The 23,309-nt window shown below is 46.1% G+C and overlaps 1 protein-coding gene across 1 annotated transcript in view; it reads right to left on the reverse strand.

Moving 5' to 3' along the window:
- Nucleotides 1–17,860, reverse strand: part of LOC115316166 (neprilysin-1-like) — a 146,462-nt gene extending 128,602 nt beyond the window's left edge. The window contains exon 1 of the mRNA XM_040216205.1: nucleotides 17,750–17,860. Within this exon, the coding sequence (XP_040072139.1) occupies nucleotides 17,750–17,831 (82 nt within the window). The 5' untranslated portion in view covers nucleotides 17,832–17,860. The remainder of the gene's footprint in view (nucleotides 1–17,749) is intronic.
- Between the last annotated feature and the right edge of the window lie 5,449 nt (nucleotides 17,861–23,309).

The following is a 23,309-nucleotide window of genomic DNA, read 5'->3' on the forward strand; positions in this document are numbered from 1 at the left end:
ACAGACGAAACACAGGATTTATAATCTTCTGTAAACACCCTGGCCATTTTACATAGATAACTTGAATTACCGGAGCCATTTTGTATCGGGATCACACTACCAGATCGTTTCTTTTTGACGTTGCACATTTCCAAACGATGCTGGGCCTGGTATACATACTGGAATCAAGCCTAGCCAAATGCAAACCTTCATCTTGTCTAAAGAGCCCCTTCGCCGAAGTACGATACTCACAAAATTTGGCGTACTATTTGTTCAGCCCAGGTTTTTTTAAAAATTCACCGATAATAAAGCTGAAAAAAACAGTGAGTGCGCAGGCGATTTGGTGGATGTTTATCAGGATGTAGAAAACCCGAGATTGTGGTAAAAGCAGGGAGACGGTGTCGAAGAAGAAAGACTGGGGAAAAGAACGTCTTTCTTCTTCGACACCGCTTCCTTGCTTTTACCACAGTCTCGGGTTTTCTACATCATTGTAATAAAGTGTGATGTATCGCGAGTAAGACCCAGCTGCAGCCGTTAGTCGCTCGACTCGTTCGTTTTAATCATGGCTCCCGACTGACCGAGACCCGTGCTCTTTCAAACCGCGCGCTCTCAGGACGCGGGGACCGCGCGCTTCCCAACATGTCCCGTCATCTGCTATAGCATAAGCAGATACATCACATCTTCCCCTCACTTGGCTGTGATCCCGTATCTTGTGGGCGGTCTTCGCTCCCGCGTTCCTGCCCGGATGGGCATAGCCACAGGTTCGGACAGTTCGTTGCCTTCTGCACTTATCGCGTCAGCTGGTGCCTCTTCAGCCTGAACGTCCAAGCCCCAGGCTGCTGATGGTGTATCACTCGACCGACGTGCAGCTAATAGCCTTGGTCGTATGTGATCCATGTGGCGTCGAACTAGTCCATCTTCTGTCTGGATTATCCATGACCGCGAACCCAGGCGCTCTGTAATGACCCCCGACATCCAAGTTCGTCCACTTGGGAACTTTAGAACCCATACGGATTGTCCCACCACAAACTGGCATGGATTTTCGGTTGTCGCTTGTACCTCGTCCTTGGGTACGCGTATCAGTCTCTCAAGTGGAGATGGCAACTCTCGTCCAAACATCATCCAAGCTGGTGTCTTGCGTGTCGCCGTGTGCGCTGTGGTATGTTGCTTGTAAAGGAACCGTGGTAGAAAACACTTGAATTCCTCCCTTCCTCTTTTAGCAAGTGCCTGCTTTAGCTGCTGCACCATCTGTTCCGCTTGACCGTTTGTTGAGGGGTGGTACGGCGCACTTGTGACCGGCAAAACTCCATTTAGGCGGTAAAATGTCTTTATCTCATTGGAAACAAAAGCCGATCCATTATCCGATACCACTTTTCGTGGTACACCAAACGTCGCAAAAACGTTGCGTAACTCGCAGATAACGGATGCTGAGGTCATACTCGAAATAGCACGTACTTCAAGCCACTTAGAGAACGCATCCACAATGACCAGGAACACTTTTCCGTCCACCGGTCCCGCAAGGTCTACATGAAGCGTGTCCCACGGAGTTGAAGGTCTTTCCCATGTTGGGCTGCTTCCTTTGGGTATCGCCTTCTGGTGTCGCTGACACGTGTCGCACTGGGCCACACAGGACTCAATCTCCTTGTCGATCCCCGGCCACCAGAGGTAACTTCGGGCGCACGCCTTCATGGCGACCACTCTCCTGTGTCCTGCATGTACCAAGGCTAACGTCTCTGGTCTCATAGAAGTGGGAATTACGATGCGCAATCCCCAGATTAGGCAACCTCGGTGTATCGATAGTTCCGTGGACTTCATCTTGTAGGCTGTGAAACGCTCGCCAGCTAGCTTCTTGACCTCTCCACTCTTGACTGCTTGTAGAACTTCAGAAAGCGTGTAATCCACAGCAGTCTGGTCTGCAAGGTCTTTAGCTGTCATGGGAGGCTTAGTCAATGCTTCCAGCATAAGAACGTCCCCTGGTGGTCGCGGTTCATCTTCACTTTCTCTCAATGGCAGTCTGCTCAACGCGTCTGCGTTTTGGTTGTGTTTTCCTGCTCTGTAGACGAGTTCGTAGTCGTATGCAGCTAATTTCACACACCATCGTGTCATGCGCGGTGACAGAACAGCTGGCACTGGAGCTTTCGGACCCATAATCCCAAGCAAAGGCTGATGGTCGGTGGTTACTGTCACGTGACGTCCGGCAAGATATCGGTGGAAACGTTGCATGGCAAACACAATCGCAAGTCCTTCTCGATCCAATTGCGAATAGTTCTTTTCCGCTTCTCCCAAGGTTCTCGAGGTAAACATGATGGGAGCTTCGTTTCCGTCTTTGTCTAGCTGCGCTAAAACCGCTCCAACGCCATACGGTGACGCGTCGCATGATACCACCAAGCCTTTCTTCTCGTCATAATGTGCTAAAACCGTTTCCTGGGTAATGGCTTCTTTCAATTGTTGAAAGGCTTCCCGGTGCTTTTTGTCCCATTCCCAGGGAGCGTCTTTTTCGAGGAGAGCGTAGAGCTCCTTTGCAATGGTTGCCCGATTTGCTATAAATCGGTCATAGAATGCCAACAGGCCGAGAAACGACTGCAAAGTTGTGCGATTAGTTGGCTCAGGCATCTCCTTGATGGCTTTGAGCTTATCGTCGGTAGCATGAATGCCTGCCGCATCAATGATGTGTCCGAGGTACCGCACTCGATCAACTTCGAAACGACACTTTTCCCTTTTGAGACGAAGGCCTGCTTGGGAAAGTCGTGATAGTACCGTACTGAGCTTTTCCAGATGTTGCGATGGTGTTGATCCGCTGATAATTACGTCGTCTAAGTATATTCCGATTCCAGGAATTCCTGCTAGCACTGTCTCCTTAAATCGTTGAAAAATCGCCGGAGCTGCTGAAATACCGAAAGGCATCCTCTTGACCCTAAAAAGTCCCTTTGTGGTGTTCATGGGCAACACGTTTGCAGTCTCAGCAGTCAGGCTCAGTTGTTGATAGGCCTGAGTGAGATCCAGAGTTGAAAACACTGATCCGCCCTGGAGATTCGCTAGTATCTCAGAAATCGTAGGCATTGGGTACACCGCTGTCCTTGCTTCTTTATTTACCGTGCTACGGTAATCTCCACACAACCAGATAGGGCCATCTTTCTTCCGTACGACTACGACTGGGGTGGCCCACTCCGAGTGTTGAGTTGGTTCGAGGATGCCCTGATTTTGGAGCATCTGAATTTCGGCCTCCACTGCTGTCCGCATCGCGAACGGCACCGGTCGTGCCTTGAGAAAATGTGGCTTGGCATCTTCTTTCAACTCCAGGTGCACAGGTGGGCCATTGTGACCGGTGATCTTGCAGTCGAAAACGTTGTCGTGTGTGCTTAGAACCCTTGCAACGTTGTCGTTGGCACCCACGTTGTGTATTCCGCTCACTCGGATTCTTAGTGCGCTGAACCAGTTCCTTCCTAGCAGGTTGCAGCCCCTTCCTTGCGTCACTAACAGAGGTAGTACGTAGTCCTTGGACTTGTGTCGTACCTGGACATCGGCTATGCCGAGCACTTCCACTCCTTCGCCTGACCAGGTGTGTAGGGTCACATCTTCTTGGTCTAGCCTTGGAGGGTGTTTTGGCCACATCTGACGATATGTTTCCTCGCTGATGATGGTGCAGGCCGCTCCCGAGTCCACCTCAAAATCCATGACTCGATTTTCAATCTTGAGCTTGATCATGAACTTGGGTGATGTACTTGATGCTCGCACAGCATTAAGCTCGTATAGATCTGCCGAAGTTCCAGGCGAATCATCCTCGATTTCAGATGCATGATCTTTTTCGATGATATGTGTGGAGCGCGGGTATTTCTTGAGTCCTGTCCTCGCGAAGCAAGCCTTTTCAATGTGGCCCGTTTTGTGACAGAAGTTACATCGCTCGTTACGGAATCGGCAGGAAGCAGCTGAATGCTGTTCCTGGCACCTGTAACATCTGGTCGATTCGGATGTTCTTTTTTCCTTGATGTCTCTTTTTTTAAGTGGTGTCTTCTCTTTCCGGATTTCGTGAATTTCGGACTTCTCTGCTTTCAGATCCTTTTGATGCTGTGCGGCGCTCTCTGTCCGCAGCGCCATGTCGTGCGCCTTCTGAAAAGTCAGGTTTACTTCTGCAAACAGTCGCTGTTGTAAATGTTCGTCGCGCAGGCCGCACACAAAACGATCCCCCAACATTACTTCGAGAGGCAGCAACGTTGGGTTCAGCTGTGGCTGTCGAGCAGGAGATTGTGCTTCGCCTGCGGAACCTGCGTTGGTGGTGCTAGCTGTGACCGCCGCTGGGGTTGCCGTCAGAACTCCGAAATTGCAGTCGGCAGAAAGCTTCTTTAAAGCTGCGACATAGCTCGATATCGACTCGCCCACCTGCTGGTCTCTTCGCTGAAATCTCGTCCTGCTGAAAAGCTCCGACGGCCGCGGGTCGTAGTGTTTCTTCAATGTCGCCATGAGCTCGTCGAAACTGACCTCACCAGGAGTCTTTGGTGCCACGAGCGCTCGTACCACTTCGTAGTTTTTTGCTCCGCAAAGGGTCAGCAGTAAAGCCCTCTTCTTTGCAGGCTCCAGCACTCCGTTTGCTTCGCAGTAGAATCCAAGTCGCTCTGCCCAAGACGGCCACGCTGTTCCATCAAATTCTTCCAGCGTGCCCTGGGTAGCCATCGTTCACTCGCCCTTGTGGTGTCCGTTCACCGACCTCGTCGCCAAAAGTGTGATGTATCGCGAGTAAGACCCAGCTGCAGCCGTTAGTCGCTCGACTCGTTCGTTTTAATCATGGCTCCCGACTGACCGAGACCCGTGCTCTTTCAAACCGCGCGCTCTCAGCACGCGGGGACCGCGCGCTTCCCAACATGTCCCGCCATCTGCTATAGCATAAGCAGATACATCACATAAAGCTCACGTCATAAGCAGCTCGTCAGCTCAGCTGAGCTTAGCTCAGGCACATAGCTGTCAATCCCCCTTGATACGATTTTTGTAAGAGCTTTAGCAGCTGAATTAACTCACTCGTCATTCACGATCGGCTTGCAGTCTTAGCAGTGAAGGTATTTATACATATTAAGGTAATCGCAACCATTGTGCAGTAAGTATTCATTTAAAGGGTTGGCAATAGACAAAAAAAAAAAAAAAAAGATTGGTGAAGGCACTAATGCAATGTCGAGAATATTTTCCGCTGAATTCTGGATGGTGTTGCGTTGTTCGAATTCCTTAAGATAAATAAAATTCAAAAGACTCGAGACCTTCAGGCTGCTAAAATTAAGCGCCACCGAGTTATACCATGCCAGCCAGTCAATGCCTTGGTGATTACATTTCCCATATGACACATGAGTCTTAGTTACGTTCAGATTTTGTTATAAATTCTTAAAATGACGTGAACAACTTCCGAGTCAGTGTGTAGCCGAAAATAGAAATTTCGAATCAATTAATTAGGCCCGTCGCAAGACGTAACACAGATTCATACACATTCCAAGTGGGACTCACAGTTATATGCTCTCAATGCAAACAGGGAAACGTCCCCGGCCGTTAGAACACCGCGTCTGTATCTCTGTCCAGTGCTAACATAATAACGGTATTTTCGAAGTACTGAGTTACACGGAAGTAAATATTGAGAGCTAGGGATACTGCCCTCTAGAGAAATCTCAGTACGGCAGAAAATGGTGTACGAATTTACTGCCGCTTTAGCCATAAATTCAAAAGTATTTCTCCTACGGCCACGAACGTTTTGGCAATAAAGTGTGCACCCCATATCGCCTGATTAATGGTTCACATCATCCGATTCACCCAATGTTACTTCTAATATGCCAACAAATCGGCGAAAAAGACACCCGGTGGACCAAACGTCCAGTGTGTTAATATCTTCGAAGTCATCGTTCTCGACAGAAACATCTAAGGACGCATAACTACCATGCCTAGTCTGTGACAAGCTTGGTGCACCCCACAGAACAACTGCCATGGAATTCGTTCACTGAAAGTTAAAAAAAAAAAAAAATCCAGAGCCGTGGCGAATTTGAATAACCTTATGATCGGTTTGCAATAAATTATATTCCTGCATTGGCCAATAAGCTCGCCGAAGAGCGAATTACGAAGCTATAGAAGCCTGGAATTACAAGTTACAATCTGGGTTGTAGAAGCTTAGATTGACTATAGATTCCTTTTGGATTTGCTTCACAGTTATTCGCCTCATTAACTACAGAACCATCTCCCGAAAACGCGGCCACCAACGCTTCAATGTAAGATTTTTTTCTTTTTTTAAAGATGAACCGAGTAAAGCGTGCTTAATAAATCATCATGGTCTACTTGCAAATTGACGCATAATAGCTTTGTTTTCCGCAGTCCTTAAGCGGGCGAATGCTGTCAACACGAAGATCAGTGTTGCAATCCTTCTATCCATGATAAACATTTTTTCTTAAACCAGGGTGATAACAAAACGCGAATGTTCAGTGAGGTCCTCCTTAGATATCTATAGACAGGTTTCTACGAATGAAAAATGGCTATACGTAAATTATAATCAAGTTCCTGAAATGCTCGACTGTTCTTTCATGTTTTCAGCAAAAATATCGCATAAATAACGCACCTTTGAATCGTTTACGTTTCTGTGCCAAGAAGCCGCTGGAATCTATTGTTCAAAAGATCTGTTCAAAGTCCAGCGTTCGCATTCCACTCATTTTATTTTTGACTTTAAAGGGCAACCAGGATCTCTGAAACATAGCGTCTAAAAAGCTGGAAACATATCCGCGTTTCCGCTACTTGACAGCTGCATTAACGTGGCAGGCATTCCGGAATATAAGGTTTTTTTCACGATTGTTGCGTTTTTCTTTCAATATGACGTACTTCTTGCGGATTTTGAGCAAATATTTCATATTTTAATATTTGTGCATGGAAGGGATGGTCAGAACGAATATCCTTCGAATCTAATGGTGCCAAATCGTGGCCATAAACATCTAACTTCGAATCAAATATTGAACACCAAATCCTTTAATTGCTGTGAAGAAACAAAAATACCCAGTCTAAACATGGAAAAACCTACACTCGTTTTCACCTCAAGAACCGAAGTAAAAAAAGCCTTGGTCCTAGCAAAGTATTGCTAGCTTCCCCTTTTATGTGGAAAATTAAAATATATGTAGGTGAATTTTAGATTAGATACATGTGTTATCAAGACGTACACGTTTCAAATGCCAAAACATCGCTTCTTCCTCCGACGACCAAATCCTTAAAGAAGTACTTTGGGCAGCGTACGAACAATGGGCGAAACTTCATTTTGTTTTGAGGTGGGAACGGGTATCAGTGCTTAGTCTACCGGTGGTCTACCGTAAGTACGATGAACGAACGGTATAGAGCTGTCCGACTGAAGTTTTGCCGCGCGCTCCTCCCCCTGGCGACGCACGCCCATATAGAGTTAGGCGTACGTGTGAGCTGAGCAGACGACTCAGGAGGCTGCTGTGCTTGTGTTGCCCTCGCGCTTCGTAAAATAAGATTCCGAAGGCAAAAGGGTAGGGCCCCAAAATGCGTCTTTCGAAATGTTTTATTCGTTTGCCAGGAGGTTATTTCGGAAATATCACCAGAACTCAAAATAGGGTTGTCTGTAGTCGTATGAATAAGTAGTAGAACTACGCTTAATTGTCATGTTAAAGAAGCCATGAAACGATTTTTTCTACTTTCGCTAAATACTACTTAGATCCACTCACTGACGTTAATACTTATATAAAGTTGCCTTGGCTTTTTTTTTTTAGGCAAATGCAGTTGCCGAAAGAATTTGATAAATATCAGCATCTTTTATCGCGTGAGCGCGCAACCAGGAAATGCGGCCACGTGTCCTAGTGCCCATATCACATGCCGCCACCGTAAATGATAGACACGTGCCGCGGTTAGCAAGATAGAAAACGTGTGCTGAGATCCACGAATACTTAGAGTTCAGCTATTTTTATAATCGGAGTGGCTGGGCACGAGCCCGATTGTCCGCTGAGGCATTTATATTTCTGAGCCGAAGTCGAGTTTTCACGCAGTTCTCGTGTCCAATTCATGACCATAGTTAAAAATCGCGCACAAAGAGACGAGGACAAACGAGGAAGGAAGACAGAATCCTCGTCTTTTTGTGTGCTATTTTTAACCGTGTTCAACGTGTACCAACTCCGCCCAGCTTACTACTCTTCTCTAATTCATGAGCCACGGCTAACTGTCGTCAAGCTTGTGGTTTTAATCCCATAACTACGTCAACGAGCACTGCAAAGGCAACACTGAAAGAAGTAGTCCATTTTATCCTCGCTATTTCACCGCGAGAAAGAAGCTTTTGTATCAATAGCGGTTTGTGCGACTCTACTGGAGCCAGATTAGGATCATTAAGCCTCTGCAAAGTCATGATCATTCCAACCGATATTCTTTTATGATCCCTTTAAGAGGATATCACAGTAGAAGAGCCCACACATTTCTTATGAGAAACTGTTGTACTTATGCTTAAGCATCTACTGAGCCTATTGGCGTCGAAGTGGTTAATTTCGAAGGATAGTAATAAAAAAAAACAAAAAAACTCACTGCTTCGCTGAATTATATCTTTCGATTTTGATTTCAATATTATTTTACGGGGCTTCAAACTCCTAAAAAAAGAAAGGCTATACTTGGCTTTCACTTTTAAGGGTCCCAGCAGTCATTAAAAGAAAAATAGAGCGTGTAGTTCTGCATTGCAATGTATATGCTTTTTTTGTTTTATATATGCTACTATAATTCCTCGACCCATTGCCGTTACAAGATGAATTGAGGAAGTTTGCGCCCTTGTAAAATCGAAAAGGCGACTGCTAAACACCAGTTCTCGGCTTCTACGCAGTAGCACCATCCCTTGATCGTGCTCTCTAAACACCATGCGGCAGTGATCAAGGAGTCCGCGCAACGCTATATTTATCCGCCTCGAGAAATTCACTGCATGCGATGGTGTGGTTCATTTATTATTCAGTAACCTAGGATGGTGGATTTTCTAGCGGCGTTTTTTACTGCTTCTGGCTACGGGAAGCGCGTGATCTGGAGCCTGAATTCCTGTTAACAAACATCTGCAGTGCTGACAAAAGCATGTCGTTAGCCTGTCACCTTAAAAAAGTGCCTTGTATGCGATCTCGTAGAAACAAAGTCATTTGCCAGAGATAGACTCATGCACCTCAGCCCAGCACTGTGGATATTACAACGCGCCGATCCACTGAAGGGAGGAGAACAGAGCACGTGTGTACGTCAGAACGGTCTGGTTAGAATGATTTGTGGGTAGACCTATTCGCAACTCCAACGCCCTATAGGTGGCGGGGCGGTAGTTCCAAGATGGCGGAAGAGACGATGATAGATTCTCCAGAATATCCCGTGCGCCTGCTCGCAGACCCTGTTCAGCGTGCTAAAAATGATTTATTTGTCTACAAATGCACAGCGGTTAGGGAGGGATCATATACCAGGTGTCGGAGATGCCAATGCACGTTAGGAAAACGAGCATGCTGTTACTTAAAAGTTGCAGAAACCTCAAACTGCGAAGCTTTGTGGTGAGCGAGCGCGTTTTAGGCACCGGCCACGTTACTGCTTGTAGAAAAATATTTTTGAGGGTGATGAAGATATGTTTGCGCTTTGCCTGGCCATTAGTGCTCAAAAAAGAGAGTCGCGAACGGTGACCGTCAAGCTTCGGAAGAGCAGCATTACACAGTATTGATGTCTTCGCGTCACAGCCTCTCAAATCGCTGCTGACCATCTCGATTTTAGTGTATTGCAACACATAATCAAACTGCTCTATCGTTATTGATAAAAAGTTTGTTACCGCAGGCTACCGTGCGGTGTAGCATTACAACCGCAAGCTCGCGCTGCGCCTTTGAAGCACAATTTTCAGTGCGCGCCAGGAGCGTTGCCGTACTCATCACTAAAAAAAAATGTTCTGGTCCTTACACTTCTTGTTACATATACGACACTTCAAAACTTCAGTTCGCCGTGCAACCCACTGACGTCAAACTGACAACCCCAACTTTTACGAGAGGCTTGATGACGGCGCAATATAAGATATTAAACAGCTCAAGTACGCACCAAAAAGTGCCGAAAAAAAAAACAAAAACAAAAAAAACAGTGATGTTTTGCAGTAGAATTAAAAAAAAAACAATTACTTTTTTTACAGTCATTTACTCTTACTTAAGCTATTTTAATAAGTTGCACAACTCGGCTATCAAGCCGCTCGTGAAAGTTGGTAGCGCCGGTTGAAAGTCAGTGCGCTGTACGTCCAACTGAAGTTTAGGGGTGTCGTTCGCTATGCAAAAACTGCCTATAAACATAATCGGCGTGTTTAGGGGTCTTATTTATTGCTCTATCAAAAATAAATATTTTAGTGTACCGTAAATTTTTGTACCGTGTTATTTGCAACATTGCGGTCCCTCTGGCCAAAACTGCGCGTTCTAAGCTCTCGTCACGAACGGCTGGCTAACACAGACGCGCTTAAAATGCATCGAGCATTTTTTTATTTGCTTTGTAGTTACCTGAAAGCAAGTACGGGTATTCTGTCTTTTAAAGTGCTTGGAATAAATGGTCATGTTCCTTGTAACGGCCTTAAAATGCGAACCCATTCCCGATTTGTATTGGTCGACATACCGTTGCGCGACGAGTTTTCTCCTACTTATGGCAATGAATAGACTTTCCGTAGACGAGAGCTTTCCGTCACGTTGACCACAGATTGAGCTGGCGGCCATGCGCAAGACCAGAAATCCGCAGCGTATGCGGTACACGAAAAGTCCCTAGTGAAATTAGACATCCCGGTCCTTTGTGCAAGGCTGTTGCAAGGCGGGGCACAAGAATTCCTTTTTTTAACGCGCTCACTTTTTTCGTTAAAACGGCTCCAGGCATCAAGGCCGACAATCCCTGCCACCGTTTCCGCGCCGCCTCCGCCTCTGCCGTGCCCGCTCCTCTGGTTCTCCGCTCGTCCGCGGGAGGGCGAACGGCGCGCTGGAGTTGCGAATAGGCTAGCTGTCTTGGGGGGCTATGTTGCACGTTTTGGACTCCCAGAAGACTAGGGAGAAGGAAATGACGTCAACAACGCTCTTTGGATGTTGGTTCGTGGAGTCGCTGATGACGCGTTGCGTGGTGCTGCTAAGATACGTTCATTCACACCTACGTCACTTCCTTCTCCCCTGTCTCCTGGGAGTCCAAAACGTCCAACATAGCCCCCCTGGTCTCCATAACCACAGTTTCTTACATATTCACACATCCTGGCAGTCCGACGACGGAGCCATAGGGTGCCCGGTCGCAGATTTGGAGCGCGAGTGTCTGGTAGCACAGGGCATCAAAGAGCCATTTCTCGGGGAACCTGGACGTCAGCACAGAGCTTTTGGAGCGGCGACGACCCGAAACACACTTGCTTGCTCGGGAAAAGTGTGTTTCGGAGTCTCGCCGTAGCGGGGCTCCAGTCACGTGCCTGTCCTCTCATCCGTTGTCTACCGCTCCAGATTTTCCATCTCGGAGGCCGTTTGTCTTGCCGATCTGCCAGGCTTTGTCAGTATATAGGAAGCTATGCCACTGCAATCGTCGAAAGCTTTACAATGCGGAACGCCGGAGTTTAACGTATCACTTTCGCAGTCGAACCCGTTCGATGAGTGCCTTGGAGACAAAAGCAGACTTCGTCTCCACTACACTCGTCGAACCCGTTTGAACGCAGAACGCCATGGCGTCCGGCGTTTGACTTTTGCTTTCTAACGTGTTCGACCAGTGAAGAAAAAAAATTGGTTCTAGGTATGTTCATACAGTCTTGGAGTTAGTCTGCCTTCAACGAGCAACTTATTGTCTCTCAGCCGTAGATAGCAATTTAGCCAGTGCAGTACAACCGCTAGCCTGGGGTCTTTAACGTGCACCACGCAGTAGTGATAATCGACCGCACGCCGATACGATGCTCGTCCAGATCAAAACGGACAGGGGTGGGGATCGAATTCAGAATCCTGCGTTTTCTGCAGCGCAAGCTTTCGCTCCAGGTGCTCCTAGCTGGTGTGGGCTAGACATCGCGGCCGCCGATCCTCTTTTCGATGAGTGAAATGGAGAAAAAGGCAGCTAATCTTTAGTTCTACCGCACTAATCGTTCCAACCAGAGCTCGTCGTGTCTAACGTCCCCACGCGCTCTGGTCTCCTCCTCTCGCTCAGTTTCTCGGCGCATATCTTCTTTCCCTTTATGTGGGGGCGAGGTCGAAACTACAAGCAGGGGCATGTTGCACTGGAGGATGCATTCACTGAACGAGCGCTCGTGCTTGGCAGGGTTCTGGAGCTTCCACTTTTAGCTTCTCCTACGTCTGCTGCAGTCACTACCCTTCCTCTTTTTTTCCCCCTAAGTTTTGTTAACTGCAGTGCAGATCAAAGAATATGCGAGCGAGATCAATGCCCAAACAAGATGTTTATGCTGAGTCTAATGACGCACATTTGAAGCAGATTTAAAAGCAACAAGATCTTTGTTTTTCGGGCTCGAAAAGGGTACATGGAGTAACAACAACATAAAACAATTGCCTTTTGAAATTTTTTAATCTTTTGTGTAAGCACGAATGAACTGCCCGATGTCTAATAGGAAGTCGGAAAGAAGCGGGATTATGTGCCCCTATCACTGCCTATGGCGCCCGGTGCCAACATCACCGGGAACAAATGGGCGACGGAACAAAGATATCCGCTTTTGTCTCCCCCTCGTTCGTGCATGCGTAGCAAAAGCATTGGATAGGTTAGATACATGTTCATATTATGCACTCCTTATTTACTCGCCTGTCAGTGAGTAGGCGTAATCGAAGAGACCGCAGTATGCTTCTTTTTCTTGTTTTGTTCACCAACAAAAGTTTATAGAAATCCTACCGAGGAGCTTTCTCTGCGAGCATGGCATTAAACGGAGTCATTACCGTCTACCTTTTAACGAATTACGTGAACATTTCCTACTGCAAGGCTTGCAGAGAACTAAGGACTTTTGAATAGTTGTAATTAAGAAAATTGAAAAACGTCTGGTATTTTGACTCCCGCACGGTGGTATAACGAGAGCCAGTCATAATTACAAATAAAATAAAATAAATACTTGTGTTTCACTTTTTTACTGTATTTCATTTCACCTTAAGTCCGATCGCGGCGGACACTATTAGCCATCCCAGCCAATCTAGCTCTGTGAATGTACCACGTGACACGCTCTCCGCACGCCACGCCGCCCCCTCGCGATGGTCTCATAAGACTCACACGACCTAGCTTAGTTCTTCTTATTGTGCTCTAGGAGGGGGCCCAGGGCTTCCTTTCATCGGCCGGTTGTCTCGTGCGAGGCTGGCTGTTAGAGGTGTGACGAACGGGTATGGTCGGGGTGGAGGACGTGGAGCTTGGTCTCACACAATTCTTTCTGCTGGCTAACGGTTCGTTGGCCACGTCACGCCAAACTTGTCCCAAACAGCACACAGGAAGCCTCGCCTTCCTCTTCTCTTTTGTTTTTTTGCTACTGCCTCTTAACCTTATTCCAGCTTTATTTTTATTCCAGGACGACACACTTCATCGCAAGAGACCCCAAATAAGAATTTTTATATGAAAAGATTATGATGATGCGCTTGTGATTTGCGCTGCGCCAATTATTCACCATTACTAACACTTAACCATACAGCCAAAAAACCGACTGCGTTAATTCGAGCCTACATTCTCACTGCCTTTAATATACTCAACACGAAATGAGTTCTCTTCCAGAATCAGGCTCTAGCGTAATACTTTGCTGTTAAGTCGTCTTGCCTCAGTTGCTGCAAAGTATGATTCTCTGTTTGTACGACGAAATGTGTACCGTATAGGTACACATGAAACTTCTCTAATGTCCATACCAGTGCCAAAAAAGTCTTTTTTATGGTTGAAACTTTCTGTGCAGCAGATTCTTGCTAGCGTAAGCAACTGGGTGCAAGAGGCCTTCCTGCTTCTCTAGAAGCACCGCATCCACGCACTTCTTCGACGCATCGGTGCTGAGAATGAATTCTATTGAGAAGTCGGGTATGCTGAGAATCGGCGCTGGCGTCAATGCGTCATTCAACTTCAAGACAGCATTTTCTCTCTGAGAAAACCATATCACCTGGATCTTCCCCGGGTTCCCTGACATGTTAACTAATGGTCCAGCTACCTCAACATAGTTGGGGATGAAGTTGTGGTAGTATCCCTACAATCTCCGAAAAGCTCTAACTTGCTTCTTGGTTCGGGGTCGTTCAGAGCGCTTGCTCTTCTCCAAAGTTTGCGAGCGAGGCCTTACTTCTTTATTTCTCAGTTCATGGCCCAAAAAGGTTATTGTCTTTCTCCCAAGTTCGCATTTTATGGGTTTCACCATGATTCGGGTGCGCCGCATTCGCTCAGATATTTGTTTCGATGCACCTAGGTGCTACTCTCAAGCATTGGTTGCTCTTGGCACATCGTCGATTTAGTGCTGTACTGTTGGGATGTCTGCCAGCAGCGTAATTACAAGCCGAGTGAATACGGCTGATGCCGTCTTAATTCCGAAGGGCATAAACCTCGAATCGGAAACCCCGACTCGGATGAAAATGCCGTTTGAGCCTAGAATCCGTCGATAGAGTGATTTGTCAATATCCTTTGGTTAAGTCCAGTTTGTGAAAGAAACATTTCCTGCCAATATGGACCAGTATATCATCAACCCGGAGAATGGTTTCCGCATTTATAGCCTCCAGATTGGTAAATCTGACTTCCATATATCTGACTTCTCTACAACGACGAAAGGAGAATTGTAGGCGAAATTCGATTTCTCAATCACTCCCAACCTCAACATCTGTTGGATTTCGGTTTCGATTACCTTCCTCAATGCGAAAAGAATCGAGTACTGTCGTGTCTTCACGGCAGTGAATGAATGTAACTGACACTACAGAAGGTTCATTACACCCGGCAAATCGAATAACACATCCCCGTATGTGTGGACAAACTCGTTCAACTCAGCGGCCTGCGCCTCGGTTAAAGAGGCTGACTGAGTGATATCTTCAGGTCTCTGGGTCCCCTTGACGCTCATGCAGGGAAGCTTCTTTTCATCATCACCATGTTCGATCGCCACAAATAAGTTGACTTGCGGCTTGCTGGATTTTTAAACTGCTCGTTCCTCATCATTTCATTATACTGACGTGAAACAGCTAGCACGTGTTACACAGCTCTAGAACATTGTACACTTAGTTCTTATCCGCCACTACCGGGTAGAGAGTTTTCTACTCCATCAAAAGATTGTTACTGCTGCTAGGCAAAATAATCAACGCTCGTTCTGCCACTTCCAGCTGTCATCCTTCTGCTTTCGTATCGAAGTATTTTCTCTGCTTTCGCTGAGATTCCTGACGCCTCTCGTGTGCTAACTCAATGGCTTGTTCCAGCTTGTTTCTCAAATCAAGCAAATATCCATACGTTGCTTGGCCGTAGATGAGTTCAAATAGGGGGAACCCCATACTTGCTTGAGGAACCTCGCGGTACACGAAGAGAAATGGGCTAAATATTTGTTCCAAGAATTAGGCTTGTCCTTGCGCATTCTTTTAAGCACCTGATTGAGGCTCCCGTTAATGCGTTGGACTAGCCCTCACCCTTATTGAAGAATTTCAACATGTCAACGTATATTATATCAACATGCTCACTGTCACAAACGAACGGATTGGTACAATCCAAGGAAAGGCACAATTTCGTATCCACTGACTTGCGCTTCAAACACCGATGCTCCTCGTGGTTTATCTTTTGGCTGGAATACCAGTCGAGACATTTGTACAGCCTAATATAAAACAAAAACAGAGCAATTAAAAAGGGGAATAGTTTACAAATGCTAGAAACGCCTGATTTATAAATCGGAAAAACTACAGAACGTTTTCAGATAGACGTAAATATTCCCGTACATAGAGAGAAGTTAAAATATGTTCAGCAAAGTAGATGTTCAAAAAATTAAAACAAGTTCAGCACAGACTTCTATAATAAAACTGGGAATTTCATCTGCCGCCTGCAGACAGTTTCAATTTCATACTACGAATGCTTTCCAACATTTCGACTTCGTCAATGGGAGTAAAATATAGAAATTCCGATGCGCCTAGACACGTTGAACTCTCGCCATGGATTGCTGTTGACGAAAAACAGGATTTCAAATCATCTGGAAACACGTTGCAATTTACTTAGATCATTTGAATTACCAAAACTATCTTGTATCAGGACCACAATACCAGCGGGTTTCTTTTTGACGCTGCACATTTCCAAAGATTTCGGGCCTGGTATACGTATCCGACTCAAGCCTAGCCAAACGCAAACCTTCGTCTTGACTAAAGAGCCCCTCCGCCGAAGCACGACCTTCACTAAATTTGCGTACTTGTCCAGCCCGGATTTTTCAGTCAGCGATAGTAAATCCTACGTCGCAAGCAGCGCCTCAGCTCAGCTCAGCTTATCATAGGCACATAGCTGTCAATCTCGTTCAACACTACTTTTGTAAGTGCTTCAACAGCTGAATCCACACACCCCTCATTTAGGATCGGCTTGCAGTCTTAGCAATAAAGCTATTTATACATATAAACCTAATCACCACTACTGTACATTAGGTATTTATTTAAGGGGTTGACGATATACAAAATAAAACAGATTCGTGAAGACACTAATGTAATGTCGAGATTTCTTCCCGCTGAATTCTGGATCGTGTCTTTTTGTTCAAATGAATTAAGATGAATGAAATCCAAAGGGGACTTGAGATTTTCAGGCAGCTGACATCGTGCGCTGGTGAGTTATAACCTGCCAGCCAGTTAATGCCTTGCTGCTTAAAGTCCCTATATATTTGTACAAGAATCTTCGTTATGTTCAGATGTTGTTCTAAATTTTTAAAATGACGTGAACAACTTCTGAGTCAGTGTGTGGCCGAAAATAGTAATTTCGAATCAAATAAATAAGCCCGTCGCAGGACGTAACCCAGATCCATACGCATTGCGAGTGAAACTAGCAGTTATACGTTCTCAATGCAAACAGGGAAACGTCCCCGGCCGTTAGAGCACCGCCTGCATATATCTGTCCAGTGCTAACATAATAACGATATTCCAGAAATACTGAGTAACACGGAAGTAAATGTTGAGAGCTAGCGATATTGTCCTCTAGACAAATCTCAGTAAGGCAGAAAACAATGTATAAGTTGACAGCAACTTCAGCCATAAATTAAAAAAAAAATTTTTTTCTCCTCAGGACACGAACGTTTTGGTAATGAAGTGTGCACTCAATATCGTCTGATTAATGGTTCACATTATCTGATTCACCCAATGTTACGTCTAGTATGCCAACAAATTGGCGAAAATACACCCCGTGGACCAAACATCAATTGTGTTAATATCCTCGAAGTCATCGTTCTCGACAGCCAATGAAAGGACGCATAACCACCATGTCTTGTTTGTGACAAGCTAGACACATGTCATCCACTTGCCTTTCAAAACAACTACCGTAGAGTCCGTACACTGAAAGTTAAAGAAATCTGGAGCGTGGCAAATCTGAATAACCCTATGATCGGTTTGCAGCAATTTATATTGCTGCATTGGCCAATGAGCTCGCCGAAGAGCGAATCACGAAGCAAGAATCTCGGAATTACAAGTTACGATCTGCGTTGTAGAAGCTTAGATTGACAACTGATTCCTCCTGGATTCGCTTCCCCGTTATTCACTTCATTAATGACAGAGCCGTCTCCCGAAAACGCGACTACCAACGCGTCAATGTAAGATTGTTTTTCTTTTTTTTTTTAAAGATGAAATGACTAAATCGTGCTCAATAAATCATCATAGTCTACTTGCAAATTGACGCATAATACCTTTGTCTTCCGCAGTCCTTGAGCTGGCAAACGTTGTCACCACGAAGATCAGTGTTGCAATCCTTCGATTCATGATAAACATTTTTTTTAACTGAAGTGATAACAAAAAGCGAATGTTGAGTGAGGTCCTCCTTAGATATTTATAGACCGCTTTCTACAAATGAAAAAGAGTATACGTAATTTATAAACAAGTTCCTAAGATCCTAGGTTGTTCTTCATGTTTTCAGCAAAAATATCGCCTAAAGACTTAACGTACCTTGGAATCTTCTACGTTTCGTCGTCAAGTAGCCAGTGCATTCAATTCTTCAGAAGGTCTGTTCTGAGTCCAGCGCGCTCATTCCACTCGGTTTCTTGTTGACTTTAAAGGGCAACCAAAATCTGACGAGGCATAACCTCTAAACAGGTGCAAACATATCTGTTTTCTTGGGAGATGCATTAAATGGCAGGTGTTCCTGGATGTCAAGCTTTTTCTCGATTGTTGAGCATTGTTTTCTTCTTATTGTGACGTGCTGAGTTTGAGCAACTAGTTTATATCTTATAGGCGTGCAAACAATGAAAGGTCAGCTACAGTAAAAGCAAGCATATCGCAATATCGAGAAGCTCCAAAAGGAGGTCATTCCGCTGCTTGGCTCTCGTCGACAAAGTAGCTTGATTCGCTTTCTCATTCAGCTCAACTAAACAATCAAAATTCACCAGTGCCGCAACAAGATAAGGTAAAAAGAAGAACATTGAAATGCCCTAATGGCGAGCAGTATTCTTCATCCGCAAGATGAAACGCAAAATTTTGTAACATATGTTCTTATCCTAAACGCGCATCACACCCTCCCACTGTAGAAAATTTAAAAATAAATCGCCGCAAGTGTCGCCTCCCCTAGCGAAGAAACGTAGAGTTTGCTTAGAAACTGTTTGTTTTATTTCTTAGTCTAAATAGTGAATCTGATTTATATTTATTTCAAACAACAGCAGATTCAAATGTCGTGGCACAAATTATCAAATGTGATTCTCCTAACTTCCAGATACTAATTTAAGCAAAGACCTGAGCTCAGGGCCTCACCGATAGATTGGTCGGAAAAAGCAAGTAAAACGAAACATGAAAATTGCACAAATAATATTGACTCTCCGCTTCCTTCAGAATCATTGTGAATTCGAGCAAACACACATTCTACGGATCTACGGATCTGCTAGAACGGGGGCGCCGCGGCCAGATTGTGACTGTTCAGAATGCCTTTTTTATCACAGAGGTAACGTTTAATTATAACAATTCTTCACTTTTTTTTTTGGGGGGGGGGGGGGGGGAGAGGGGGGGGGGGGTTAACCGGGGCTTGTGACGGCGGCAGTGACCCCGTGACGGTGGTCTCAAGTAGTTTGTGCACTAAAATCACTTGAACATAGAAACAAGGGTTTACCAGCGTATCACCGGAAGTTGTTGGTTGTTTTCTTCAAACCTAACATCGAGGGCGACGTCCATAGCGAACTGTACAAAGTGAATTCGAACCCTCATCCGTATTTTGATGAAGTTCGATCCAAACAACTGTACCTACCTGCTTTACAATAGCTTGCAAGCCTACTGAGGGGCTTAGAATGTTTTTATATATTTTACCGCAAACGCAAAAGATACTCGAGGTGCCAGCGATTCAATGGTGACCTTCTGGCCACAAACAGACAAATCACCATGGATAAAAAGCTTGTCCATGGCGGCGAAATCGCACAGTTTTTCATTTCATTTATTTAATTTACTTCTCCTTAAGGGCCCCGTGGGGCTTTGCATAAGGGGGGAAGCTTATGGGGTAATACAGAACATATAAACAAAAATAGAACACAAAAAATTATGTAAAATAAATATTCACAGTAATGCATGTTAAAATTGTTAAAATTTATTGGATATGTGCAATCACTCATTATGGAAAAGTGGATTGGTCAATAATAAGGATGATTTGTTTCAGGAAGAGAGTTCCAGATAGTTATGGCATGAGGAAAGAATGACGTACTAAAGGCTAGCGTTTTGCCTCTTATGCATTTAATGCAACGGCTGTGATTGAGGCGTGACGAAATTCTGTCAGGAGTTGATATCAGGGAGTCAGGTAAGTCGGTGCTGGTGTGGTAAAATGTACGTTAGAGACATAATCGAGAGAGTATTCTGCGGTCAGAGAGCAGTGGAAGCTTGAGAGTAAGTTTAAGCTGTGTCACGCTGGTGTCGCGGGAGTATGCTGATGAAATGAATTGGGCTGCACGATTTTTAATTTCTTCCAGACTGCCGCTGAGGTAAGCTCGTGACGGATGCCAGATGGGCGAGGCGTACTCCAGCTTGGGGCGGACGAACGTAGTGCACGCTATTTGCTTTAGATGAAAAGGTGCTGATTTTAGATTCCGCTTAAAGTAGCCGAGAGTCCGTGAAGCATCAGCAGTGATGACGTCGATATGTTGAATCCAAGAAAGTGTAGAAGCCAGATAAATAACGAGGTTCTTGTATGAGGAAGTAGAGCCAATTGAAACGCCATCAAGTGAGTATGAGTAAGAAAGAGTAGATTTTTTCCTCGTGAATGATACAAGTTTGTACTTCTCGTAGTTAAGAGGCCTAAGCCATTGATCCCACCAAGTGTTAATTCCTGATAGATCCCTCTGCAGTGCGATATGATCTGAGCAGTTTCCAACTGGAAGGTAAACAACGCAATCATCTCCGAACAGCCTAATTTCTGAGTCGATGTTATGCAGAAGATCATGTATATATATGAAAAATAGGAGTAGGGAAAGTCCTGCTCCCTGGGGGACGCCTGATGTTACGTTAGCAAGGGGTGATTGATGATTGGTAGCTATGGTAAACTGAACTCGCGACGTAAAAAAATCTCGGATCCAAGAAATTAGAGTTGTGTCAATACCGAGCCTTGAAAGCTTAGAGAAGAGGCGATTATGAGGTACTCGGTCGAAAGCCTTGGAGAAGTCTAGGAATATGGCGTCTGTTTGATGATTGTTATTCATATTAATGCGTAGGTCATGAGTGAATTCGGCAAGCTGGGTTTTGGAAGAGCGATTTTTTAGGGAACCGTGTTGGTGAGAGTAAAAAAGGTGAAAGCCGTTTGCAACTCCCTGCAACGCCGAATTGGAGCGCAGCTCTTGAGGAGGAGGAGGGAAGGGTACTGAAGGGAGGGTACACCCCTCCTCCTCCTCCTCCTTCTCCTCCACTTCCCCTCATTCTTTAATATGCTCCGGGGGGGTCACCTGACCTCAGGGGAAGGGGGTCACGTGACCTCGGGGGGGGGGGTGTCGCGTGACTTCGAAGAGGGGGGTCGGGGGGGTCACGTGACCTTGGGGGGTTAAATGGGGGTCACATTGGGGGTCACGTGACCTTGAGGTGATCTTGGAAGGGGTCACGTGACCTTGAAAGGGGTCACGTGACCTCGGGGGTTACGTGACCTTGGGGGGGGGGGGCGTGGGGGTCACCTTGGGTCAAGTGACCTTGAGATGACCTTGGAAGGGATCACGTGATCTTGGGTGACCTTGGGAGGGGTCACGTGACCTTGGGGTGACCTTGGGGGCACATGACCTTGGGGTGACATCGGTTACGCCGACGGCGCTCAAGCCGGAAACGGGCATCTAAAGCGCGGTTCAAACAGACTCGGAATACGGAACCCGGGAGCCGGAACCCGTACTGACGTAATCACTTCCGGCTCCCGTATACGGGAGCTGACGTCACGGTTTGATTTGAACGACGCGCCCGGCGTGCGGCACGGGCCGCGTATATACGGGAGCTGACGTCACGGCGGCTCCCCAGGCAACCAATCAGCGGCTGTCGTCAAGCCGGGTCGTCGCCGGTGCGCTCCGTCTAGAACGGCACCGGCGGCACTCGCTTTGTTTCGTGATGGCGTCGTCTCCGCAGGATCCTGGCTACGAAGCTCGAATTGCCTCACTTATGAAATTTTGTGTAGTGGGGTGCGTCACAAATGCAAGAACTATCAACTGGCGTCGGCTGACTACTTTCGCGGCTGCGTGTGAGCAGTACCTACGGAGCGCGAAGAAAAAGAAGAAGCGAAAGACCGTCCGCGACCCCCTGAAGCCTCGAAAAACGCTCGTATGCCACCATCGTCAGACAGATGTTCGAAGACCCAGACGGCCGGGAATTCTTCGAGTGCTTCCGAATGTCACGAGCCAGGTAGGGTGTGCTGCTTTTTATTTTGGATTATTTTCATGTTGTGTATCAAGTGGCGTTCCACATGGGCCCGCGCGTCGCTTGCAGGAATACTCACATGGAGCGTGCGCTCCCGCAGTGAAAGCACGTTTATATCATTCTTTTAACGCGGCAGGATCACGAGAGCAGCTTTCATAACAGTCACATGCTTGCCAAATTTTACAGCGTCTGTGCTATAAAAAAATAGCAATGGCATGCACATGTACAGCTCGTACGACACTCTTTCGGTCCACTAAATCTGGTCACGGTGTTGTGCTCCTTTGAGTGCATGCATGACGGAAGCCCGCTGTGCTTCCTTGTCCTTTGTGCTAGCTAGGATGTGTGTTTACAAGCCGCTTGTGAGTTAATTCTGCACGAAAGCTCGCGCTGCAGAACCCAGGGATCTTGGGTTCCATCCCCACCCCTGCCCGTTTCGATCTGGATGAGCATCGTACCAGCAGTCGTTCGTGTTTCACTACTGCGTGACGGGTGTTAAAGACCCTAGGCTAGCGGTCGTACAGTACTGCCTGAAAACTGGTCTACAGCGCGTACCAGTGTCATTGACCTTGTTAACCTCTTTTAAGTGTCGGATGTAGCTCGCACGCACAATGGTTGCAGCTAGGCACGTAGCCAGGATTTTGTTTCGGGGGGGGGGGGGGGGGGGGAGCAGATTTTGTCGGTCGCAGAGTGCCCGAGGCTGGTAAAACATTGGGTATAAAAAAAAAGAAAATGAACAATTGAGTTGCTTCATTACAATTGTAGTGAACAAGCATGCCCTCAAAGCTGGAAGCTTAGCACATTTGTTTATTAACAACATCCCATTCCCTTTCCGGTTTCTTTGCAGCCAGCAAGCCAACCACTGCCTGCCTCTACAAACGGCCACTCACATTTGCAATTAAGCCCTATCGAAAAGACCATCAGGAAAATCCTGATGGTCTGGTGGAGTCGTATTTTGGGACGTCTGATGGTTTGATGGCCTGTTGGCCTGATGGTTTGATGGTCTATTGGCCTGATGGTTTGATGGTCTGTTGGCCTGATGGTTTGATGGCCTGATGGTTTGATGGCCTGATGGTCTGTTGGTTTGGTCTGATGGTCGAATGACCTGTCGTATTTTGAGACGCCTATTTTTTTACGGTTTGATTATGGTGGTTTCATGGCTAATTTGAAACAGTTCGAGTTGGCCACAACTTAAAAAACACAACAATATGTGAATGCATAATCTGGAAACTTAATTATGCCATGCCTGGAGCATGACGAGGTGCATATCCCACTTATTATTTAATTATATTGTCCACTGCACACTGGTAATCGCCAGCCCGACATTTGAGTACGGCGAATGCAGCTACTAAGAAGAATAAAGTCAAACAAGCTGCGTTGCTTTGATATTTTTATTATGAA

This window comes from Ixodes scapularis, unplaced genomic scaffold (genome assembly GCF_016920785.2).
Source record: "Ixodes scapularis isolate PalLabHiFi unplaced genomic scaffold, ASM1692078v2 PGA_scaffold1__304_contigs__length_218370807, whole genome shotgun sequence".
NCBI lineage: Eukaryota > Metazoa > Arthropoda > Arachnida > Ixodida > Ixodidae > Ixodes > Ixodes scapularis.